The sequence below is a fragment of the Vicia villosa genome, linkage group LG1 (genome assembly GCF_029867415.1).
Source record: "Vicia villosa cultivar HV-30 ecotype Madison, WI linkage group LG1, Vvil1.0, whole genome shotgun sequence".
NCBI lineage: Eukaryota > Viridiplantae > Streptophyta > Magnoliopsida > Fabales > Fabaceae > Vicia > Vicia villosa.
Window position 1 is genome coordinate 54,146,601 of NC_081180.1, and position 20,220 is coordinate 54,166,820.

Here is a 20,220-nt window from a genome sequence, read left to right on the forward strand (position 1 = left end):
TTGAATAACAAAACCAAGATCCTAACCTAAGTACATACACCAATTGAAGGACAAATCAGCGTCGCCGATGAACACACCTCTTCACTTAACCACTTCCCCCTAATGGGCCTTTTGTGGACTGGAATTCCTTCCTTTACAGGTCTTATGCCTTAAGGACAGAGGACTAAAATATCTTTAATTAGCTGCAACTACTATATCGCAAAACAGGTCTGTCAAATGCCAAAGTCCTCAGCTCATCACATATTCACAATGTTAACACAATAATCATCATGAGCTGTAATTCCTTAATCAAATATACCATCATGATCATCATTTATTTTTCAATTAAAGTCAATTATGCAACCGGCCAGTTATTTCCCACGAGTAAGGAATTTTTAAATGCAACACAAAAGTAATTAGTGCGAATGCATCAGTTTCACATTACACGGTCTGTTTTGTTATATTTTTCACATTTTAGAAAAGAATAACTATTTCAACTAAACCACGGTCACTTGTAAAGCAATCGTGTTAAACAATTTCCTGTTGTGTTTCCCGTTTTTGACATTTTCACTCGGGAGGAGAAAAAGTAAACTTCAAACAACTAACAATCTTTTCAACAATAAGAATGTTATTTGGATACAAGTTTTCTAACATCATATATAAATATCTTAAAAAATATAATAGGATGAGTCTGGGCATAAACCGATAAAAAAAGACATATACATTGTCGTCATCGTATTTTGTATTCTAAAATAATTTCCCTGTCAACAAAACAAAGTGCTTATTGTTCGTTAAAAACTTCAACTCTAGTTGGATTTTGTAAATTTATAATTAAATTATGATAACATGAACATAAATCCGTTGTAGTCTAGTTGGTCAGGATATTCGGCTCTCACCCGAAAGACCCGGGTTCAAGTCCCGGCAACGGAAGTTTAATTTTTTGATGAATATTTTCTCTTACGAAACTTGTTTTGTTCCAAATCCTCTAGGAAACTTAAACCACACAACACGAATTTGAACACATAACAATTGTTTTTTGCTACTACGCATGAAGATTATCTCGTACCGTTGCTAAACCACTTGAATAGTTGAATCAGTGTTTGCGGTGAAACTGACATAACGATCAGAGTCTCTGAGATTATTGATACATATGTATTGTTTGCGATTCTTCAGGAAGAAGAAACTAACATCTTTGTCGACCTCGTCATTTGTTACACTAACCAAACACCAAACCCTCACTCAAACCCACCATAACAATGTCATTGCTTCGAATAAAATCATTGCCAATTACGTTCGATCTGGTGACGTGGATTCTGCTCTTCGTGTGTTTGATAACATGAAAGTGAAGTCCACTATTACCTGGAACTCTATCCTCGCTGCATTTGCAAAGAAACATGGGAATTTTGATCGTGCTCGCCAACTGTTTGAGAAAATTCCTGAACCGAACACGGTTTCATATAACATCATGTTGGCATGTTATTGGCACCATTTTGGCATCCATAATGCTCGTGGTTTCTTTGACCGAATGCCCGTTAAGGATATTGCGTCGTGGAACACGTTGATTTCGGGTTATACTCAAGTCGGGTTGATGAGTGAGGCGCGCAGGTTGTTTGCAGTGATGCCGGAGAAAAACTGTGTCACGTGGAGTGCGATGGTGTCTGGTTATGTGGCTTGTGGGGATTTAGATGCTGCTGTGGAGTGTTTTTATGCTGCTCCTATGAGGAGTGTGATTACTTGGACTGCCATGATCACTGGGTATATGAAGTTTGGAAGAGTTGAATTGGCGGAAAGATTGTTTCATGAAATGTGTTTGAAGACATTGGTAACATGGAATGCTATGATTGCCGGGTATGTTGATAATGGTAGGGCGGAGGATGGGTTAAAGCTTTTCAAGACAATGTTAGAAACTGGGGTTAAACCTAATAATTTCAGCTTGACTAGTGTGTTGTTGGGTTGTAGTGATTTATCAGCTTTGCAGCTAGGGAAACAAGTTCATCAATTAGTTTGTAAATCTCCGTTGATTAGGGATACAACTGCAGTGACTTCTTTGATTAGCATGTATTCCAAATGCGGGGATCTTAAGGATTCCTGGGAGTTATTTGTTAAGATTCCGCGAAAAGATATCGTAACCTGGAATGCAATGATTTCGGGTTATGCTCAACATGGAGCTGGTGAAAAGGCGCTTCATTTGTTTGATGAGATGAAAAGGGAAAACATGAAGCCAGATTGGATTACGTTTGTTGCAGTGTTATTAGCCTGTAACCATGCAGGATTGGTAGATCTTGCGATCCAATATTTTAACTCAATGGTAAGAGATTTTGGTATTAAAACTAGGCCAGAGCACTATGCATGCATGGTTGATCTTCTTGGTCGAGCTGGTAGGTTATCTGAGGCCGTAGATATGATACAAAGTATGCCTTTTAAGCCCCATCCTGCCATATTTGGAACACTTCTAGGTGCTTGTAGGATCCATAAAAACTTGCACATGGCCGAGTTTGCTGCCAAGAATCTGCTTGAGCTTGATCCAACTAGTGCAACTGGATATGTTCAATTGGCTAATGTTTATGCAGCACAAAACAAATGGGAACATGTTGCTAGGATCCGAAAATCAATGAAAGAACATAACGTTGTGAAGTCCCCTGGATATAGTTGGATCGAAATAAACAATGTTGTGCATGAGTTTAGGTCAAGTGACAGATTACACCCTGAATTGGTTTCTATACATGAAAAACTAAATGAATTGGAGAAGAAAATGAAGCTGGCAGGATATGTCCCAGATCTTGAATTTGCATTGCATGATGTCGGAGAGGAGGTGAAAGAAAAGCTTCTCTTATGGCATAGTGAGAAACTTGCTATTGCATTTGGACTTTTGAAGGTACCATTAGGAGTTCCAATCCGGGTGTTTAAAAATTTGAGGGTTTGTGGAGATTGCCACTCTGCAATCAAATACATCTCAGCTATAGAAGGAAGAAAAATCATTGTTAGAGATACCACAAGGTTTCATCATTTCAAGGATGGGTTCTGCTCCTGCAGCGATTACTGGTAGGCTTGATGGTTTGTGGCTAATACAATGGTATTAAATTTAAGGGTTTGCTTGTATTGCAAGAACAATGCTATCATGCTCTTCACCTTGAACTCAATTTGGTACCAGTTCTCACTAAAAGGAACACCACAACCTTTGCTCTCGCATCGCATTAAATTTCTTGTTGAGCTTGTAGGCTATGATGCTGAAAACTAACTCCGTCACAACCTTTGCTCTCGCATCGCATTAAATTTTGTGTTGAGCTTGTAGGCTATGATGCTGAAAACTAACTCCGTCAGTAGTTAACAATTTTTAAGAGAGTTTGAAGTTCACCTGCTCTAGATAGATAGTGCAAGAGAAAACCATTGATTGCTGCTTGTAGGCACCGCGTCATGAACAAATGTCTGTTCCCAAATGCAGGTTCAAGAAAAGAAAAACAATTGATTTTAAACTACAAACCAGAAGACTACAGGATTATATGGATTTCAACAATAGCAACCTGGAAAATGACTGTTGCACATCTATCTAAAGTGTAGAGTTCGGAGCATCAGTTGCTTACCAGAGTGCTTTTGCAGTAACAAATTGAAAATTGGGGATTCAATACTACACGGAAAAGTCTTACCCCCAAATTCATTTTATTTGAAAATTATTCAATTTTACAACAATTCGTATCATCATTATTTCAACTAATAAGGTTATTTATAGATCATGAGGATGCTCAGCTCATATTAGTTTTACCTATCATAGAAGAAGTCGAAAGTGAAAAGGTTTTGGTGCTTTAGGCCTCACGGTGACTATAGCGTAAACTCAGCTTATAAGTAATCATGGAAAGCCTTCTGGACAATAGCAGGCTGCATGTTGATGGAAATTGGAGAAAGATAACCCCTCAAAAGGTGAAGGTGTTCTTATGGAGAGCTGCTCGTAGCTGCTTACCAACGTGACACCGCCTTCAAAGTCGAGGAGTAAAGTGTGATGATCGATGTGCTTCCTGTGAGAGGTCATACGAGAACGATTGGCATATTTTCTTCAGGTGTGACGAGATTAAATCAGTTTGGGAGGAAGCTGGATTGTGGCACATTATTAGCTCAAATCTGGAGCAGACTGACGGTTTCGTGGCAGTTTGTTCAGCTTCTCAAAGAGTTACCATATCACCAAATAATCACTTTCGCTATGACTGCTATGGGGTTCTGGAAAAGAAGGAACGATAAGATGTGGAATGGGCACGAGACGAGTGCACACATGACTGTGCATATGGCGCGAGAATCGTTAGCACAGTGGCAGCAAGCTCAACTCAACGTAGGCTGCAGAAATTGGCCCATGCAAGCTGGAACAGAGACAGAAAATCCAAAAAAATTTAGATGGCAAGTTCCGGAAACAGGGGAGATAAAGTGTAACGTGGAGAATGGATGTTGCAGAGTGGGAATGTGTATTAGAGGATCACATGGTGAATATTTAAAAGCTAAAACAGTTTGGTTCCATGGTTTACCTCTACCTCATGAGACGGAGGCGAGGGGTTTAAAGAAGCGATCAAATGACAAGTTTGGGACTATCCAACAACCAACGTGTCTATCAAACATGAGTGTAAGCAAGTGGTTGACGGGCATGGCTAGGAGGCTCAACACCAATACCATTTTTGGCGCCATCATCGACATCTATAAAGCTTCAACTCACATTTATCAAAACTTTAGGATAAGTTTAATCAAGAGACAAGCAAATAACGTTGCTCATTCGTTAGCACGGACGGCTTTTCATCTTGTATCGAGACTATTATTTATGCTAGTTCTAAAGTTCATGATCTTATTTCATCTTGTATTGAGACTATTATCATCAATGAAATTAGTTAAATTTGTTACTGTAAAATAAAATTTATAGATAGTTTTTTTGGTCACAAGACTATTTATAGATGTTTTTTCTTTGGGTTGAAACATTGTACCAATACACCAAAGATTTGGGCAGCAGTTGCCTAACCAGCAGAAATCGCAAGTTTGCTACACAACAATACTCTACAATGATAGAAAAACTGTGAGTCAGAACACAACATATATCATCTTCAAGCAACACCTCCTCAAGGAAAACAGGTTTACTCTAGAATTTCTTGAGCTAAAGGTATGTTCAGCAAAGAAAGGGATAATAAGTGAACCTTTTCAAGGATAAAAATTCAGTTTTCTATATATTTTATTTCATAAACTTATACATTCAATTCCTACCGAGACAACCGAACAAATATGAGAAGCAAAAATAAATCAGTTTTCTATATATTTTATTTCATAAACTTACAATGCAATTGAACAACATTCAACTCCTACTGTGACAAGTGAACAAATATGAGAAGAAGCTATTAGGTAAAGGTAAATTGTGCTTGGGACAAAAGGTAAATACTGCTTTTCAACAATATTCCTAATTTTGTACATATTTTTTTAGAATCAAATACATTGAAAAGAATGAAAGTTTTAACAACGAGCTGAATGACAAAGAGTAAATCACGGCAAACAATCTTCATATAGAAGCATTATGTGAGAACTAGTTTTGCATGCCAGAGACACATGAACGTCTAAGACCATGAATATTTAGTCTCTAAGACGAGCAGCAACCGGACTTCTGGTTCACAGGCTGTCCTCGAATTTGAACTGTTGGAGGCCTGGCATTGTTTGATGGTTGACTTGCCATTCTGTGGGGAAAAGTACCAGGGACAGACAAATGGGATCAGTCATCGAGGTGGATTTGCTAATCAGGATCCATGAATAACATTACATGTAGAAATTCCATACCTGTTTTTTATTTCAGCAGCCATGGCCATGAAAGCCTGTTCCACGTTGTTGGCATTTTTAGCACTAGTTTCCATGAAAGGAATTCCAATTTCATCTGCAAATGCCTGAAATATAGAAAACACAAACATCCAAACATTAAATAAAGGAAGGATTCAAAAACAAATGTTAGAAGTGGGACATGTATATGACATAAATCAACAAATTGAGGATCACCTTTGCTGTTTCAGAGGACACGACTTTATTATCCGTGAGATCACTCTTGTTTCCAACTAGAAGCTTGTTAACATTTTCACTTGCATAGCGGTCAATTTCATTCAGCCACTGCTTAACATTGTTAAAGCTCTCTTGGTCAGTGACATCATAAACAACCTGCAAAAAAGAAATGCAAAATTACACCATTGTTTCCCAAAGATAATATAAAAGGAAATTGCTGACAAAGTGCCAGTTTAAAAAGACTCACAATTATGCCATGAGCCCCACGGTAGTAGCTGCTAGTGATAGTCCGGAAACGTTCTTGACCAGCAGTGTCCCACTATTCAGAAGATGCAGAAAAATATGTCAACAATTACAGGATGCAGTAAAGCAAAAAAACCCAAATAATTGCGATAATTGGTAAATGGAAAAACTTGGAACGAGCAGCTTATCATATAAACAAAAAAGGTATCCTTGGTACATGGGAGATTAACATCATTGGTTCAAGGAATGTTCAAATTCATTTTTGTGCATCTAATTGAGACAGTTTCAATATGCAATTTAGATGTAGAAAACAAATTGACATAGAATAGATAATATAAAAATCCCATCAGAACCAAAAACAACTTGTTCAATATTCAAACAACATTAACTTGATCCGTGACTTACAATTTGAAGTTTAATGGTCTTCCCGTCTTGCTCAACAGTGCGTATTTTCTGTAGAAGGGAGCATGTTAAATATCCAACCATGCAATTGTGTTGAAAACAACGTGGAAATAAGGTTAGGTGGTTTAAATGAAATGCTTACAAAGTCCACTCCGATGGTACTGATATAGCTGTCAAGGTATGAATCATCCTGTTTCAGATATGAAAAAAATATTAATAAGTGTAACCTAATCCATCTGGTGAGAGTCAGTCATTATGCAAGGAGTAAATCTTGCCATTGGATCTAACCATGAATTGATATGAATAAAGTTGGAACTTTGTGAAATGATGTGACTGATAAAAAAACTAAAATTGATGACCATATATGGTTTATAGTCAAGATTTACTCCTTTCGGTCGTGCAAATAGCCCTCTCCAAGTCTCATTGAATGTGATTGTGACATCTTCCACATTTCAATGGCGAAATAATATCCAAAGTTCTGAATACTAAACTTCATATGGAAATGGAATAGTAGGAATATTCAACTTCATCTTTTTTCATTAATTGGAAAAAGGTAAACCATAAAGAAAGGACAAGGGCTCGGAACTTACAGCAAACCTCAGGAGGAGACATGACTTGCCCACACCAGAATCTCCAATCAACAAAAGCTTGAACAAATAGTCACTGAAAATAACATATGCTCCAATCAAAGATGTGATATTATTAATGAATGTATCCTTTTATAAAGATAATGGACAGTGGCAATATGGGTGAGTATGACTTGGTCCATTTGAATTTGTGTATAATGAACTAACTTTTAATAACCATTGGCATATATATTGTAAAACAATCAAGAATTCTAATTATTTTACAATATATATTAATGCAGGCGAGGAGTTGGTTCCTATGAAGTACGGACTACGACACGGATACCGACACCGATAATTTAAAAAATCTAGGATACCGACACCATTACATAAATTTGACATTTATTTATCCATCTATGATAAAAAAGTGAAAAATATTCTATTAAAAGTTAATCTCTTCAATCCTTCATTGATAATATTGATTCAATACATATTTAATTCTTTTAGATTAGATTTTAAATGTGTATGAGAATTAACTAAAAAAAATTTACAACATGCGATAAGCAAAGAAAAAAAAATTTTAAAACTCTTATGTGAATTGTCCGACACGTATTGTACGAATGTCATACGACTGAGTGAATGAATGTCATAAAATTGTTGGAATTCGTTTCAAAAAGTGTCAAAGTAAGAAAAAAAAAACCTTTTTTTACATTTGTTTGCCTTTTCCGACACATGGCGTATGGGTATCATATAAGTGTCGGACAGCCTATTTCTAGAGGTGTGCTTCATAGTTGTGATATTCACATAGATAAAAAATTTAACAGATCATGCTATATGAATATCCCGGGATCTGTCCAAGCTAAGCAAGCAGCAAAACTCAAGCTCATGAGGCAATGAGTGCCACAGTAGACAGCAATGAGTGCCACAGTAGACAGCAAATCATGATTGTCTAACAGAAGCACGTAGGCCGCCTCATATATAGAACTTCTTTCAAAGTTACTAACTAAACTAGTCTTAGATTAAACTCATGCACCGACAACATATTAATCGATCTCAGAAAATTTTCAAACCTAAAACCGCGTTTTACTTATAAACATCATATTCATAGATCTATCAGCAGAATAAAATTTCCAGGATCCCCTTATACACACCGGCAATACAAATCCAACCACCAAAGAAACAAACTATAATACTCCCTGAATAAAATGCAGTATCACTAATCATATGTTCTTAGAACTCAACTCTCTCATGTGTTTACCTAATGGAACAATCATGCATCTCTCGTTAGACACTAACCCAACACAATTTCTACAGTTATATCATCACTATCAGAAAATTTGTAAGACTAAAATCACAACCCAAACATGATCACTGAATCAAAAAATTACAAAACACGTTAAACACAATTGAACATGATGAGCAAACGGATCTATCCTCTAAAGAAACAGATCTAAACCAGCAACGAATTTCGCGAAACACGATCCAGGAAGAATTTTCACAAACCATGCATCAGATACACTTTGAAATTCACCACCGACTAATACAGCAGATCTAAACAAGCTCGATTTAGAAAAATCAAAACAATAAAACTACAAGACGAATTTTCCGTAACGGGGATTTCGGAGAAGTGAAGCAGAAACGGAAAAAGCGATGAGAATTGGCACTTACTATTCAGGATTCATGGCGGTGAGAAGATGGAAACGATTTGAATTGAGAGGAGTCGGATGTAGAGAGGAGAGGAAGGGTTTGGCGGCGATGGGAGTTACCGGTTGTCTGAGATCGTCGCCGGAGAAATTGAGAAGGTGAGAGAGAAATGAGAGAAGAGAGAAGATGGAAGAAGAAATCGAAGAAACGTGTGAGGGAGTAGTGTTTTAAAATGATCCGCGGGTATCGGAGGTCTATTCATCAAGCATCAACGGTGCGAGTGGGGTGACGTATACCAGCAAGTTCGGTGCTTGCCACGTGTTCTGCACCATTTACCGAATTACTGGATTGGATAATTTTTTTTTTTTTTAGTGATACTTACAACTAAAATTTAATTAATATTTCATCCAAATATTATAACACTCCTTCTAATAAAGTTTTTATCCCAATAATTATCTCCACCTGACTTCTTTTGTTTGAAAGTTAGTTTGTATTTAAGAGAGATAGTTGGTTATTTTAGAATTTAAATTGGGGAAGATGAGTATTGGGATGAAAAATTATCCTTTATGTCTGGTCCATCGTTTCTAGTCCAGCATTACTGTAAGGAAGGTCCAACAATTCAAATGGTTATAGTCGTTGGAGAGCTCCTCACCCACTAAGGGCACGTGGCCAACTGCCTTTCGAAAAAACTGGTCCTCCATCTTTCAAGATTCATGAACAGTTGACCTAGGACGAAGATCACGCGCTGATCTTGCCCTATCCACGTAGGATTCTGGCAGTCTTTTGTTTTGGGCCTAAGGATCCATCCCAAAACAAAAGACATTGGCCTAGTGCTGGGCACTATAAATACCTTCTTTCATACATGGGTCAGGTATTCAATTCTCTATTCTCTACTTTGTACTCACTCTCTTCATTCTGAATCTCACGTTGGTATTGGAGTGTCTTGCAGGTACACTCCCCCCTTTATCTTCTGAACCTACCACAATTCGAGTGTTGCAGGCCATTGAAGATACTTTTGATCTCGGTAAGATCAGGTATATTAGTTACTTATTATATCTAAAAAATAATCTTTTTTTTTAAAACGGAACCAGATGGATAGCTCTTTATAAAAAGATGGTTCTTACTTCTATATTTAAAAAGGGTTATCTTGAAAATTGATATTAAAAAAAGGGGTTTGACACTTTGTACTGGAACTTCCTTCTTGAGGTGCTACTAGCTAGACTCCTTCGGGTTCAACTTAACATTCTAAAATTGGATTAAGGAAATCTTGTATTATGCACGAATGTCAATTCTGGTTAATGGTAACCTAATAGATTTCTTTAAATGAAAATGTGGAGTGAGGCATGGGAATCCCATATCTCCTCTATTGGCTTGCATATCATATGAAATTCTTAGCCAAACATTAACCTTAACATCTAACCATGGTCTTATTAAACCTATGCATGTCAATAGAGGAATGTCTTTTTCGACTCATGCTCTTTGCACACACGATATCATGATATTATTCTTGGGAGACAAGAGAGTCCTACAGAAGATCCTCAAGAACTCTCAAAGATTATGGAGCAAAGTTGGGTCAAATAATTAATATGGAGAAGAGAATTCAAAGTTTAAGCTATGTTTTTGTAGCAAGTGTGTACCATTCAATCTTGATTGTGTTTTAGCCAAGGACATATCCATTTTTCCTATATGGGATATCCTATATTCAAAGGTAAACAGAAGCAGATTCACTTCCTAAAGATGTCCCATAAAATTAGATCAAAGCTTGCATCTTGGAAAGGTGCACTATTATCCATAATGGGAAGACAACATATGTCTTCCATGTGTAGTTTATGTTTTGCTCAAAGAGAGACAATAACCCATATCTTCTTTGATTTTCATTTTGTTTCAAAGACCTAGAACACGTTAATGGAAAGAGACAGGATTATAACTTTACCTAAAGGACCGACGGACCTTGTTCAGATGGCCTTGCTAGGATGGCACTCCAAGCTTAAAGATACAATTATCCCAATCCTTATTCACGTTGTTCATCTAATTTTGATTGCAAGAAACGAATGAGTCATTATTTTTAAGATTCGTTCATTTTTTTATTTGTGAAGTTGTCAAAAATAAGACAATTCTTCTCGTGATTCAATTTTGATTGTCACTAGAAAAGAGTAACTCTTTAATAAGCTATGGGATCTTTTTGTTTTGTGTATCCGAAAAAATCATCAAGAACCCAAATTGTATTCATGAAAAGATTTTTTCATTCACAAACATATTATCTTTGAAACTCAACCTTCTGAGAAACCTCCTAGAATATTGAGAGTGTAATAAGCTTGTAGCTATGTTGTGTGAAATATTTTGGATATTATTCATCATCTTCAAACTTATACCAAGAAACTATTTTTATGGTTCTCAACTTTAAAGATTGGGTGTGAGAGGTAGATCGAGATACATTAGGGAATCTAATCTTTTTTATGTAAAGTTTTTTGGTTTGTATTAGGATAAAAGATTGTTTCTTCTTCTCGTTATGTATTGGTGCTTATCAAGCAAGAGAAGAGTTTTCTTCATACTCCAATGAAGATTTTGATAGGTCTGGATAAAGGTTACTGCAAAAAAATTGGGAGTTATCCTCATTCGTTGATAGAATAATCGCTCATATAAGTCTTCTTTAACTTTAATCATAATGGAATACATTATTGTTTCTAATGGTGATAATCATCTAAGAGTGGAGTAGGCATAGCGGGAACAAATTATTGAATCACTATATATCTGGTATACAATTTCTCTCTCCTTATCCCTTTAATTTTTTGCATTACATCATGTATGTTAGGCGTTGTTCATCATTAGAATGTCATCTAGAATTAGATATTTCTTATAGTGTTTTATCATATAAGTGTAGGTCTATGATGCATTTAATTTGGTGAATATTCATCTCTTGAATTACGATTGTATTGACTTAAGTCATTGGATTAAATTGCTTATCAAAACAAATTCAAGTTTATGATAATGTTTGAAATTTTGTTTCTATGACAATAGGAAAAATATGGTATTAAATTCACTCGCCACGTTTTTACTTCCACTCATTACATTTTTCTTATGCACTTTAACTCAGATTTTATAAAAGTAATTGTGTTGAATTAGTGTTTTAGGGGGGACCTATTCAACCCTCTTCTAGATCGTCTCATATCAACATTAGCACTCACAAAAAAAATAAAATAAGCATGTCACTAAGCTTATGCATCATAGTTTAATTCTAAATTTGATAGAAGTTGGTAGATTATAGATATTGGTGCAACATTCATAAATGAAATTCTCTTATATGATTTGTGTCATGTCATAAGGTTGAACCAATCTTAAAAAAAAAAATTCAAATTCAAATAAAAATTACATTAAAGCACAATAAATTAAAACACATTAGATTGATAAAGTAAAACTAAATGAAAATTTAATAATAGTTTTTTTTTACAGGAATGATATGTTGACAACAAGTTATTATTTCAAATGCATGATTTTTTTTATTATTATTTAAATTTATATTATAAAAAGCATTAAGTAATATTGCAATTAAACTTTCTTTCTCCTATCTTTTCATCTTCCACCTCCTTTTCTCTTTTGATAACACATCTTCTTCCCATACAAGAAGCTCTACATTTATTCCATTGTAAATACCTAAAATAGCTTAATGAATTTGTTGACAAAACAATTAAACTAAATTACAAGTAATACAAAATAAGTTAATTGTGTGTAAAAAATTTGATAATATAGCTCAAATGTTGGTTAAGGAGTTTCCAGACATATCAAAGTTGATTAATTATGCGTAAAAAATAGGTTAATAGAATTCAGATATTGGTTAATGAGTTTCTAGATATTAAATTACAAATAAAATAAAGTTGGTTAATTTTGTAAAAAAATTGGGTAATACAACTTAGATGTTGGTTAATAAATTCTGAGACATAAAAATACACCAACATTCACACATAATAAAGGTCTCTTTAAAGCTATCAGCGTTCAACAAATTTCATCTTAACACCATAAATATGATTGAAATCAAGCGATGGAAGTTGATTGTTGAATTTGGTGTGTGCGTGTGTGTGACCGATAGAGATTAAAATCAAGTGATAGAGGTTGAGGCAATTGAGTTTTTCTTTGTAGTGTTATATTTGCAAATAATATTTCCTTGGGTGATAGCTTGGCACCGCCCTATTAAAAGGTGAAGACACGAGGTCACCTGAAGGAAGGTATCGCCTCGCCCTTAAGTTTTCCTCGTCCAAGAAAAGAGAAAATGTGGAATAAGACGTGTCTTGGGCAAAGATAAAATCAAAGTCGTTACTAATGCGCGTTACCCTTGAAAATATGGATTAAACTGTTCATTATTAGACTAGGTGGACGGTGACCCTTTTCGAGAAAACCCTAGGTCCTAGAGACCCTTATAAATACCTCATCCTTCAAGGGGAAAATGAAGACTCTCAAGCCATGCACATTTACTTCTACTCGAAGAGCACTTCGCTCTTAGTAGCCTGAAACAATCTAAAAAACTACCGTACAAGACTACTCACCGTCGTGAGCTAACCCTCATCCCAAAACTTTTAATATACCTACTAAGGCCTATGAGTCTCATTGCCTTGCAGAGAAAATACACATACACACACACACACACTATAGGACTCTGTAAAACTAACATGGACCATACCTTTCACTCCGACCCTATCATCCTTTTTCTCTATAGATTTCTGACAGGGTCCTACAACATGCAACAAACACCATTGTCAAAGGTATCTTCGGGAGGGGTCTCTCTGGGGTCGTTTAACGAAGATATGTGAGGCAGGTGTTCGCCGTAAACGTCATATCCTCTTATTTTTCTAAGAACACCACAGAACGGTCGAGGTCAACGTTGTTTTCTCTAAAGAAGATTCCTTGTGCATCACTCCTCACGACAATGACTCGTTGATAATCATCATCCAGCATAGCAACTTGGATATTATACGTCTCCAGATAAACCTAAACAGCTCAGTCGATGTCCTTGTCTAGGACATATTCCAGAAGTTACAATTGAACTTGGATGACGTACAAGGGTTCACAGGATCTCTAGCAAGATTATCAGGTGAACAAATATAAATAGCGGGCTACGTGATCCTAAAATCCACCTGCGAAGAAGGAGTTGACGCAAAAACTATCAATGTTAGCTACCTCATCGTGGGCATCATGTCACCTTACAACATCATCCTGGGACCCTAACCATCAATGCCCTAGGAGCGGTAGATCCACCCAATATTTAACCTTGAAATATCTGGTGCTCCTAGATGACAGAGTGGGAACCATCCGAAGAGATCAACAAGTAACTCGCAAATGTTATCAGAGCATCCTAGAGACAGCTAGAGAAGAGCTAACCGTTGTTAATGACCATCTTTATAAAGTTCCAAATACTGATTTCAAAGGTTGGGACCCCAGACTGGACGCAGAGCCGAAACAAATCACGCCAATAGAAGACTTGGAGGAAGTCCAAATAGAAACTCACGCTCATCAAGTCATAAACATAGGCACCTCCTTGTCTATAGACAAGGAGCGAGAGCTAGTCAACCGACTCATAAGAAACGATGACATGTTCGCCTAGGCCCCCTCAGACATGCCAAGCATAGACACCATAGTCGTGATCCATCGCCTTGCCATCCATCCATCTGCCAAACTTGTGGTACAAAGGAAGCAGAATGTGGGCGACGAAAAGAGGATCATCATTGACGCAGAGGTAGCAAAGTTATCTAGTGTTTGATTCATCACTGAGACAAAATACCCTTTGGCTAGCCAACGTAGTCCTGGTATGAATGACCAACAAATGGCGCATGTGCGTAGGCATCATGGATATCAATGTTGACTGCCTCAAGGATTCGTATCCGCTGTCGGACATTGACCGTCTAATCGACAGATCACCAGGCTACCTTTAGTTGAGCTTCATGGATGCCTACTCATGATACAACCAAATCAAGATGGATTTCTTGAATGCGCCCAAAATTGTATTCATGTCGAAGCATGGCAACTGCTACTGCAATGTCATTGCCCTTCGGCCTCAAAAACGCTGGCGCCACATACCAGCGACTCTTGGTCGCGGTCTTCGCCCATTAGACTGGGAAAAATCTTGAGATATATGTCGACGACGTGATTATCAAGACGACAAATGGGCACAGTCACATTGACGACCTAGAGGACATCCTGCAATCAGAAAGAAGGTATGATATGCGCCTAAATCCTTCCAAATGCTCTTTCAGAGTACATGCGAGGAAATTTCAGAGATTCATGTTGACGAGGAGGGGGATTGAAGCCAAACCAGACAAGTGTCAGGCGATCATCGATATTTTTCTCGTTACAATAAAATGTTGCAACTTATACGAGTGACAAGAAAATCATGTTCCGGTCTCTTGTTATTAAAATTTGAATTAAACTCATAGTTTCAATTTCGCGGAAACAAACAAATCGTGTAGCCTTAGATAAGCACCGTATACTGAAATTGCTAAAGTCGTGCACTTGCAACCTATCATACGTATCAAACACAAAGAATGTGTTTCATTTTATACATGATATTTTGAATGTTTTCTCTACTACCTCAATTCATGGTTTCAAGTATTTCCTAACTATTTTAGATGATCACAATAAACATCTCAGGACAGAAATTATCTGAGGACAGGAATTATTAAAGCTAAGTTAGAAGTTCTTAGTTATGTTTTGTAAATATGATGAAAACTCAATTTGATAAAAAGATTAAAGTGATAGTGGACTAGAATATCTATTGACTTCATTCTATAAAGAGAATGTCATGTTGCATTAGAAAAGATGTGACGCCAGTCCACAACAAAATGGAAGGGCGAAGAGAAAGCACAAACATATACTTGACATTAGCAAAGTCCTGGTGTTTCAATCTGGTTTGCTTTAAATGTATTGGAGAGGAGGTTTTAGTGATGTTGATTAGGTGTATCTTCATTGGTCATTCTCTCATTTCATGAAAAAAAATCAAACAATCAAACAATTGTATGTTGCTCATCAGTTGTTGGATATTCTGCTCTTGCTACAACCACTAGAGAATTGCAATGGATCTCATTTCTTCCTCGTGATTTAGAACAGGCCTGTGCTATGCAATCTGTATTCTATCGTAACAGTCAAAGTGTCTTGCTGTTAATCTTGTGTTATATCAGAGAACAAGACATCTACACACAAATTACCACATAGTATGCTTCAAAATTCAGGAAGGTCTCGTGAAATTCTTAACTATACATCTCAAATTGCATACATATTTACAAAAGCATCTCGTCCTTGATTTTTCCACACCAAGTTGGGATTGATGGGGCATTTTTTATCGTCTAACTTGTTTTGGGGTAACAATAGAAGAAGAAAACTCTGATTTGATCACAATTATACAAGGTGAGTAGATAACTTGTTCTGCAGGTAACAATATATAAAGTGTTCTCTGCTCACAATTATGCGAGTGGGTAGATAACTTGTTGTCCAAGTTATTATGTAATGCAAGTTTGTTGATTGATGTTAGTTAGTTTCAATTTTGTTACAGTCATGCCATTTGGACTATGAGCTAACACAATTAATTAGACAACTCAAACATCTATAAATCATTATAATTGATTCATTTCAAATGAAAATCAAATTTTTACTCATTCTTTTGTAACTTTTATATTATGTACAATTGCTTATAAAAAAACGTGGTAATTCATTGTAACTATGACAATATGAAGCACGGATACCGGTAATAATTTGAAAAAAATGAATAAAAAATATAATTTCATATAAAAACATAATTTATGACTGTCTAACCACAACTCAAACAATGAACAGGATTAATCAACACAACAAAAGTACAAAAACATACACCGAAAACTATCTAATTATTTGCATATACAATTCTAATTGAGAAACATTTTTCTTCTAAATCTCAACAAGATTTGAGATAAGTGGAAAGGATTTGGATTATGATCAAGAAAGAAACTTGGTTGTATATCCTAACCTGCTGCTGCAGACAAAATTGAAAACAAAGCCTCTTTGAATGTGAGTGTGACACAAGAAGAAAACAGCCTCTACATGCCAGCTCAATCCCCAACAATGAATGATGAATCCCTCTTGAACCTTCTAGAATATACTACATACCAAGTACCAACTAACTCAGTGAATCTACTTCTTGACTTACTTATCGGCAGAGACATGGAAATATAAACAATGAAGTGGCTGCAGCAAGCTAAACTCATATAAGTACAAGACAACCCAATTACCAGGCACTATAGTTTGACGATTCATGATGTACCGATCAGTGTCCCCATTCTTCTTGCAGAAGTGGTTGATCAGTGTCACCTTTCTTCTTGCAGAAGTGGTTGAGATGCGGCGTCTGAAAAAAATCCCAGCATGTCAAAAAGATTACTAGGAATGATAAGACAAATAGACAAATTACAAAGTTCCAAATTCAAGATCTGACTTTGATGTAATTCAAACATGAAAATGTATGTTAAAAGAAACCATTTTTTGACAAGTTTGATACTTACCTCTAGGATTTTGTTGTCCATTGGGCCTAGTTTTGCCGGTTTTCTCTCTGATTTCGGCTAAGATCAAAGGCGACAGAAGAAGGCCAGAAACAAATGCACCCAGAACTAGCATCATGAAAACTTCATCCCATCCCCTTGTTGACAAGAACCCGGTAAGAAGAGGGCCAATAGCTGCACCAACCGACCCAGTACCATCTATGATTGCAGTCACCGTGGCCAGAGCACGAGAATCGCCTTTGAGAGATTTATGTGTACCCAAGTCAGCAGAGACAGCAGTAGTGATAAGTGAATAGGGCCCATTTACCAATAATCCAGTTACCATCATAAATCCAATGTTGGCATGCATAGAAACACTTCCATAGGTTCGGTATAAAAGCATAGCAGGAATTGCTAAATACATGAAGCTGGCTGCGGTTATAGCACGAGCACTTAGTTTATCAGACATGTAACCAGCAAGTATTCCCCCAAAAATACCCCCCACATCAAATAAGGTTGAAAGGTTTCCAGCAGATTTTACAGACATATACTTCCCACCGATTTCTGCAACATGAAAATTAAATAATTTATGGCAGATAATGGTTTATGACTAATGGAATTTGAAATATTGGTCCTGTTTGAACAATAAAAATAAACAGAATAGCAATTTCAAAAGATGAAATGAACCAAACTAAACGTATTGTAACATACTAACGTCTAATTATAACATTGAATCACTACTTTAGTTTCTAAAATTATAGAGTCGAGCAACTTAAACCTTGAAATTAACAAAATCTTAAATTGATCTATGATATGATATTGAAAATCTTCAATCATACTCGTTCTCCCTGTTCTCATTGTACAATTTTGGACTAAGTTGATAACATGAACCATTTTTGTAAGTCACTCAAAATAGACTACTGCTAAGTTGACAAGTTTCTAATTTTTCCTTACCAAAACAACAAAAAAATATTTTAAATGAATTTATTTTGGCTAAAAGTGATTTATATTTAGATACATTCATATAAAAAAAGTGAGTCTAACAAAAAATTCAAAGCAAGAAATCAGTTGTAGAGATAACATGTTTGATATCATGGTGTGTTTGCCCAAATCATTGTGGATGTGTAGCTTTTGCAAAATCACGGCGGCCCATCATGGTTTCAGCAAACACAACTCCAAATTGTAGTATCTAGAATCAATTCTATAGTCATTTATACTCAAGAAAACATCCAAACAGATCAAAATCAATTCTACACTTATACATACACTAATAACGAAATAGAAAATGCAGTACTCTATATTACATGAGGTAGAATAATGAAAGATTGGTTACCTGTCTGAGTCAAGTAAAAGGGCAACCAATAGAGAAATGTATAAGCAACAAGCTTAGCAAAGAAAAGACACATAGCAAAAGTAATAACACCAGGTATCATACAAGCTTCATAAAGTCCAATACTTCTCCCTCTGCCACCGCTCCCATCTCTCCCATCAACAGACCTTTGATTCTCCCTCTCCCTCTCCCCTTCAACCACACCACCACCAGCACCAACAGTTTTAACCCTCTGCTCCTCTTCATCCCCATGAATATAACAAAACCCAACATCTTCCGGATACGCCGGCAAGAACAAAAACACAACAACCCCACCAAACATAATCAACAAACCAAGCAAAACAAAAGACCAACCCCACCCATAATCCAAAACACTAGCAGCAAGAAGCGAACCACTAATATTCCCCACCGAAGTATGCGCATTCCAAACCCCCATTATCAACCCCCTCTTCCTCTTCCCAAACCAGTTCCCAATAACCGCCACAACAGAAGGCCAACCCGTCGCTTGAAACAACCCCGCAATCATTTGCATCACCAAATAAAACCAAAACTCATGAACATTCATGAAATAACCCATCCCAAAAACACCAACAAAAATCCCACTTCCAATCATTCCCATCGTCAAAAACAACCGAAGATCAAGAGAATCACCTAAATGTCCCGCAACATACATACCCAAAGAATAACAAGCTAAGAACGCTAAATCAATTTCACCCAATTTCGAAACACCGTTAGGTCCGTTAAACGGTGCCCACCCTGAATATTTGGTTCTTTTATTCGCGTCTGGACACAGAACACTCTTGACGATTCCCGTTGGTTTTCGTGAAGCGTGGTAACAAACGTAGGCGATGAACGTTATGAGTAAGACGATGTAACGGTAGGTTTGAAGACTCCATTCTTTGCCTCTGAACAGCTTTATTCCTGGTGGAGGTCCTCTTGACATTGGTGATTTTGAATTTGATTGGTTGAATAAGCACGCAGGTGCATGCAGAAGAAATGTAGCAGAAACTTGAAAGCTTTTAGGGGGAGAGAGAAATGGGAAGATAGATTAGGAGAGAGAGGGAGAGCGAGAATGGCGGGAGAGAGAAAGTGTGAGGGAGAGAGAGGAGGAAAGTGGGTAACAAGTGGTTAGTTAATGGTGTTGCACGTGGATTTTGTGACGGATGGTGAGGAATTACTCGGCCGTCTTTCACCGTTCTCTACGACGGAGACACCTCGCATGTTTTGAATTAAAAATATTCACGCTTTCTACAAATGCGGTTCGATGCGAATATTCCATTTTTTTAAATCATGATAATGTAACAGATGCGAATGTTCCATTTTTCTAAATCATGATAATGTAACATGCGAATATTCCAATTTTTTTTTAATCAAGATAGAAAAATACTTGCATGATACAATATAAATTCATATTTTTAGGAATAATTAATAAAGAGAAAGAATTTAAATTTATTTAAAATTTAATTTAATTTTTAATTGTCATTATGGAGGTGGTTGTAATTTGTGATAATGGAGGAGATGGACAATTTTATTTTTATTTTTTAATTAATAAAAAATTTGTGAT

The 20,220-nt window shown here is 36.4% G+C and overlaps 3 protein-coding genes and 1 non-coding gene across 5 annotated transcripts; 2 read left to right on the forward strand and 2 right to left on the reverse strand.

Moving 5' to 3' along the window:
• Positions 1–836: 836 nt before the first annotated feature.
• Positions 837–909, forward strand: TRNAE-CUC (transfer RNA glutamic acid (anticodon CUC)). Its single transcript has one exon. It is a non-coding gene; the product is annotated as a tRNA-Glu (tRNA).
• LOC131638094 (pentatricopeptide repeat-containing protein At4g16835, mitochondrial) lies at positions 883–3,033 on the forward strand. The gene has a single exon (XM_058908649.1). It carries the CDS (start codon positions 1,130–1,132, stop codon positions 3,023–3,025), a length of 1,896 nt encoding a protein of 631 aa, XP_058764632.1. The 5' UTR covers positions 883–1,129; the 3' UTR covers positions 3,026–3,033.
• Positions 3,034–5,227: 2,194 nt separating this feature from the next.
• Positions 5,228–9,075, reverse strand: LOC131638104 (GTP-binding protein YPTM2). The gene is made up of 8 exons (XM_058908655.1): positions 8,862–9,075; positions 7,218–7,290; positions 6,770–6,817; positions 6,631–6,678; positions 6,230–6,301; positions 5,983–6,138; positions 5,770–5,873; positions 5,228–5,669 (listed from the first exon to the last, which is right to left on the reverse strand). Exons 1-8 carry the CDS (start codon positions 8,873–8,875, stop codon positions 5,576–5,578), a joined length of 609 nt encoding a protein of 202 aa, XP_058764638.1. The 5' UTR covers positions 8,876–9,075; the 3' UTR covers positions 5,228–5,575.
• Positions 9,076–16,597: 7,522 nt separating this feature from the next.
• On the reverse strand, positions 16,598–19,975 carry LOC131638112 (putative glycerol-3-phosphate transporter 4). Of its 2 annotated transcripts, XR_009294592.1 has the most exons (4): positions 18,660–19,975; positions 17,351–17,890; positions 17,084–17,196; positions 16,598–16,953 (listed from the first exon to the last, which is right to left on the reverse strand). XR_009294592.1 is itself a non-coding variant. In XM_058908663.1 (3 exons), exons 1-3 carry the CDS (start codon positions 19,597–19,599, stop codon positions 17,159–17,161), a joined length of 1,518 nt encoding a protein of 505 aa, XP_058764646.1. In that variant the 5' UTR covers positions 19,600–19,974; the 3' UTR covers positions 16,598–17,158. The 2 variants fall into 2 exon arrangements, 1 of the variants encoding a protein (XP_058764646.1); XM_058908663.1 differs by having other exon boundaries at positions 16,598–17,196; positions 18,660–19,974.
• Between the last annotated feature and the right edge of the window lie 245 nt (positions 19,976–20,220).